Source organism: Acyrthosiphon pisum, chromosome A2, assembly GCF_005508785.2.
Source record: "Acyrthosiphon pisum isolate AL4f chromosome A2, pea_aphid_22Mar2018_4r6ur, whole genome shotgun sequence".
In the NCBI taxonomy this organism is placed as follows: Eukaryota; Metazoa; Arthropoda; class Insecta; order Hemiptera; family Aphididae; genus Acyrthosiphon; species Acyrthosiphon pisum.
The window spans coordinates 106569750-106575605 of record NC_042495.1 but is presented as its reverse complement, the minus strand read 5'-3'; the positions used below and the strand labels follow the sequence as shown (position 1 = coordinate 106575605).

General features: G+C 28.6%; 2 protein-coding genes across 2 annotated transcripts in view; both read right to left on the bottom strand.

Annotated features, from left to right (window-relative positions):
* Positions 1 to 5856, bottom strand: part of LOC115034062 — a 17632-nt gene that overhangs the window by 5600 nt on the left and 6176 nt on the right. The gene's annotated exons all lie outside the window — the stretch shown is intronic.
* On the bottom strand, positions 3624 to 5100 carry LOC100160319 (nuclear nucleic acid-binding protein C1D). Its single transcript, XM_001946294.5, has 2 exons — positions 4889 to 5100; positions 3624 to 4295 (listed from the first exon to the last, which is right to left on the bottom strand). Exon 2 carries the CDS (start codon positions 4282 to 4284, stop codon positions 3832 to 3834), a length of 453 nt encoding a protein of 150 aa, XP_001946329.1. The 5' UTR covers positions 4285 to 4295; positions 4889 to 5100; the 3' UTR covers positions 3624 to 3831.

Sequence of the window (5856 nt, the reverse complement as noted above, 5' to 3'; positions counted from 1 at the left end):
ACGAATGAGTGATAATTCGCCCCAGTTTTCTCCCCTTTCATGCCCCTCCATGATCACGACCTCACTTGAGATAAGCATAGCCGTGTCCACGTGTACTAAGATATATCTTAGTCCGTGGCCGTGTCCTATCAATTGACTATTTCTTTATTATCTATGAGTTCAATAGACAAATAGACAATAATTATACAACCTCAAAATTAATTATTTTTAAAATGTTTAGGCAAGATTACGTTAAATTAATCTACAATGAAGGTATGCCTGATATGAATGATCCATCACAACGTGGTGACATAATCATCCGGTTTGAAATAATTTATCCTCTTTATTTGCCAGTTACAGATGACACATTTTGTGAATTATTTATTGACAATAAAATAAATACCTAAGTAGGTAGTTATAATTGTTTTATTCATATTATATAGGTAATTAATATGATCATATTATGTTAATTTTATTTTATAAGAAAATACATATAATTACAAAACATTTCATATTTTCAATGCAAATTATTTAATTTTATTAACTTTTTAACACAATTTAATTATAGAAAAAATAAAAATCTCCCTATTGGTTGCTATTGCGACATTGCCGGTTATTTTTACATTAATTTATTGTTGAGGGTACAATCAATTGGTCGGTTTCAAAATTGTTATGCTGTAATACAATATTTCAAATTAATATAAAATATGAATAAAATAATACCATGTGTAATAGGATGTAAAAATAATAATAATTTTTCTTAAAAATCATTTTAAATGATGAAAAATAATTGGAAGTTATGACTAATGAGCTATCCCTATTCCCTGATGTAGTTTTCTTAGCAAGTTCCTTTAAATTTCCCAAATTTCAATGTTGACAATGTCGGGTAAATGAACATGACATTTCGGTAAATTATTTAAAATGAAACATTGCTTTTTTTTAAATGTTCAACACATATCCATATAGCTGTTCACGTTATTTTTGCTTTCAAAACGACATAAAAAAAAGCCATATGAACGAGCATATCCTATAGCTGCCTCTTTCACTTTTTATATAAAATCTAAAATCTAAAGGCATAATATTAATTATTATTTTTGTATTTACTATATAATATACCTATAGTACTAGATTACACAATCTATCACAGTAAATTGAAATGCGTGCACACATTATATTGCAGAAAGTAGAAACAATCTATTTGGATTTCAGATAAATGACATCCGATAATATTATTGTCGTATAAGCTTATATTCCTATATCTAGGTTTAATACCTAATGATAGTTGTACATTTGTACCTTATTCAATATGCTGTTATTCGACATATATCGCAAAATGTATATACATACATAATATATAATATTACCAACTAATATATGTATGTACTTATAAGTTATAACATATAATATATTGTGTATGACATATTACATAAGTATATTCAGGGGTTAAAGTGAGAAAAAAATCCAGACTGGACTTATGTCTCCATAGTTTTAAGCGTTCCATATATAATTTTATGTATAACGTCTAATGTATAAAATCCTAATTTGTTAAAGGGGACGCTTTTTAACCGCCGCCAGAGGTAAGGGGACTGAGTCTTCCTGCGCCCCCCACTTTAACCCCTGAGTATATTATACCTATATAATGATTATCACCCATTTATATCTACATCAATACATCATGCATGGCAACATGGCGTTCTTAGACCAGTATTATACGAGTGATATGTCCCGCGACAAAAATATACCATAACCTGCAGTGACGTATTGCTAAAAATACACCTTCATGACGCGGTTAGATCTTAGGTGTCAATAATATAACCTTAACAATTTTAAGTTAACATTAAAACAAAAAAAAATTTTCTTGCTTCGCTCTAATACACTTACAAGTTACAACCTTTATTATAACTATCACCATGACGGCATGACAAATTATATAATTTATCATGACCATCACATTACAACTATTCAAGTATTTTTCAACAACTAACACAATGACTTTTTATTTTAAACAGTCTTAAAACAAAATATATTATGGCCTTTAAAACCAACATAGTCAAAATATGCACTAAAAATGTTGAGTACCTAGGTATTTGATCCCAAATGTTGTTAATTGTATTTTGTTACTCACATATAACAAAATTAACCATACAAAATATGTAAATGCATGAAATTCCCTGCCCTACACACAATATTTCAGAGTATTTAATAATCAATTAGTAAAATATAAAATATTTAACTAAAACCAAATAATTATAAATGTATTAAATGTTTTCTTTAAATAGTTAACAATAACACTTTTCATCAAATAAATATAATAATAAAACATATTTTAATAATTTTAAAAATCCAAAGTATTTTCCACAAGCCTTTTTTTCTCTCTTGTTTCTCTTTTTATCACTAAAAATTCTAATAGGTATATGGGGGCTATACGGCATTACGGCCGTATACCCGCGTATCATCGTTAATAATTTAGAGAAGTAAGTACCCCCCAATACACCACTAACCATTAACAATTTCAAACGACTGATTCACGTAGGTAACTTCTTTTTGTTGCACTGAAGTACTCAAGTAGGTACTGAACTTCCTATTGAACCTCCATTTGGAGTATACTCTGAGTACTTTGTCAAGAATCAAGATCGATTTGATGCACTTTCGGTTGAATCATAGAATACATTTATTTTAACATACAATTGTTTCTTACTAATCCAATAATCCATAAGTACTTTAACCTTTTTTATTAGACAGATATACCTATCTTATAATATGGGTTGTATTCAGTGCTTGTCAGCCGTTGCTCGAATTGGGAATTATGAAGTAGAGGAGCTCAATCCAACAATTTAAAAACTGTGTTCCAAGTGCAAAATTACTCAACACAGACCCGCGGGGCCTCTACCCCCCTCCTAAATGTTGAATACTACATTTCAGCTTAGTTATAGCATTTTGGCTTTATTATATTCCAAATTTAATATTTTTGACTATGTAACAATTTATAGTTACATGTAAGTGAATATGGATTTGTATTTTATAATTTATATTCACCTTATTTTTCCCAATTATATTTCATATGCATTCATATTCAGTCACTTAAAAAAGTTAATTTTTAATATTGTTATTATTCCTACTTTGATAGCAATAATACCTAGGTACCTACATGTTATTGTAATAATTATCAGTGATCAGTGGCAAAGCCAGGATTTAGGAATGGATGGGGGCAAAGCAAAAAAAAAATAAGGATACTAATTATAACATAAATATTGTCAATGAGAAACCAATTAAAAAAAGCACCTCTAAGGCAATTTTTCAACAACTGTATGCTTATTATTTCTAAAAATGAAGCCGAAATATGTTCTGGAACAAGATATTTTACATTGGAATTGGCATAACGATTGGGAACACACGTAAAACGTTTAGGTACACATTTTTTTCAGAAACCAAAAATGAATACAATGTTTGGGTAACAGCACATTTAGGTACATTTTTATTTTTATATTTTTTAGAATCTATTAGTATTACCCAGGAGACACCACGGGAATTCTCAATTCCTAAAACTTCCTATTTTAAAACATTGTTACATTTAATATCTTAAATCAGCAAATATTTAAAAAATAATAGTAAAAAGTATTAAATAAAAACAAAATTACTAAAAATGATTTGATTAATAGATTGTGTATTTGTGTATATTTTAGTGATTTAATTTATTCATTTGTTATAATAGTTGTCTCCTTTATCAACCTTATCAAGGTTAAAAGTGCCAAAACACAAAAAAAAAAAACAAAATTAAGATTTAATAACTTAGTTTACTGTAAATTTACAATACAAAAAAGAGCATCACAATAAAAGTTATTTAAAATAATTTTATTTTGATGGATCACCATTTTCATCAAATTTTATTTTTTTATTTGGGTTTTCCATATTATGAGACCTACGTTTCTTATCTTCTGGTGTCCAAAGAGCATGATCGATAAACCTTTCAGCAGCTTTTTTATCAACTCTTAGCATATTTTTTTTGGCCATAGCACCTTTAGCCATATCCATAGTTGATTTTACACGATCTAATTCTCGTTTTATATTATGAGAAGTCGGATCAACACCATCCAATCGCAGGTAAACCCAATATAAACTATTCAATGCAAATGCAATAAGTAGATCATGCTTAATTTTTTCTTCTACTGACATGGAGTTGTAATCTAAATCCATTCGTGATTCTAGTAACGTTTCAATATCTACAATTGAATGGTCCAAATTTTGAATACTTGCAACTAACTCTTCATCTTTGAGTAATTCTTCATCCAAGTCTAAAGTTGCCATTTTAATTTGATCTAAATTACAAAAATAGAAAATAAAATAAAAAAGTTTTATTAATCGTACATTTATAATAAATAATAATAATAACGTATTATACTTTTAGATAATAATATTATCATAAATTATATAGGATACACCTATATTATTAGTTTTTTTGGATGGCAAGGGTTTAAGACGAATTTGTAGTATCAACTATCAATTTATTATGTTTAGGGAAAAATACAATCATTAGTAAAATTCTTATATCATCTCATCTTGTGTCTGTATAGTGTATACTGTTTAGGAACTGCAGCATTTCTCAAACAGTGGGTCAAAAGTCAACTTGTGAGGTGTCACAAATAATACAACAGGTTTTTAATCGTTGTTAATTATATAAACTATGTGGGCCGCAATAGATTATCAGGTGAACATTTTGGTCACTGTGCTAAACATTTTTAGAAGCATTGGTTTATTGTATGAAAGTCACCTATCAAAACCTCGTCACATTTTAGTAGGTGATATATTTAATTTCATCTTTGAAATTAATGTAATGACTGTGATGATACAATAATAATACAATTTTATGATTCAAATGGTCTAATGAAATATCGTAAATTGTTAAACTCACCAAGTTCGTAGTCCTCGGTAGATGGCAAATGGTTTTACCGACAATTTCAGTAAAGCCGGTAGTGTGAAATGAACCATAGGTAATTTAATACTACCTATTATACTATTACTATAATGCCCGACTCTATATTCTACAACTTTGCTGCATGATATAACATAGTATAGATAAGTATATGGTATGATCCATAGAGTAATATTACTATATTACTATGATTATTATACCCACGATTAAAGATTAAAGAATGGTAGTTGTCAGAAAAATGATAAGAATGGTTACCCGGCGGTTAGATACTATGGTTATACGACAATAAGGATGTTGCCAACCTTTTAAGATTAAAATCAATTTGTGTGGTCCAACGTAGGCTGTTGACCATGTAGTGAAACCACAGAATATATGAAATATATTTCATATATTCTGTGGTGAAACCACGGACTACTACACTGGACTGGAAACGAGACGTTTATCGCCGTGCCGCTTAGTGTCCGCGAGGCATATAAGCATACCATACATTGCTAGAGACCCATAGCCAAAGCGCGAGCTCTGATTGGTTGTATTTAACTGGTGATAACAATTCAAATTTGGTGGTAATTGATTATGATACTTACTTTGATATTCTAGTCTTAAAAGTTAAAATATATTATCTGTTTTCAATTTGTTTTTTTCACTTTTTAGTCTAAACATTAAATGTGGATCCAATTAAGACTGTTAATTAAGTTTATATATTTTAAGATTTTGTATAATATTAATATTAGCACTACTTATATGGTATTTATTTAACTATCGTTGAAGTGGTGGAACTATATCTTACCTTTGAGAATACATCCCTGTAAATTATTATCCTAGTAATTGTATAATTAGTTATAATTAACTATATTTAATAACTTATTTATTGCAGCTACTTGTTAGTAAGACCATTTAGTATTTATTTACACCACCAAGATAATTTCTATTAAAGACATTCAGTTAAA

Excerpts from the sequence above, each read along its gene's own strand:
- LOC100160319 (XM_001946294.5), bottom strand. The coding sequence starts at position 4,284 with ATGGCAACTTTAGACTTGGATGAAGAATTACTCAAAGATGAAGAGTTA.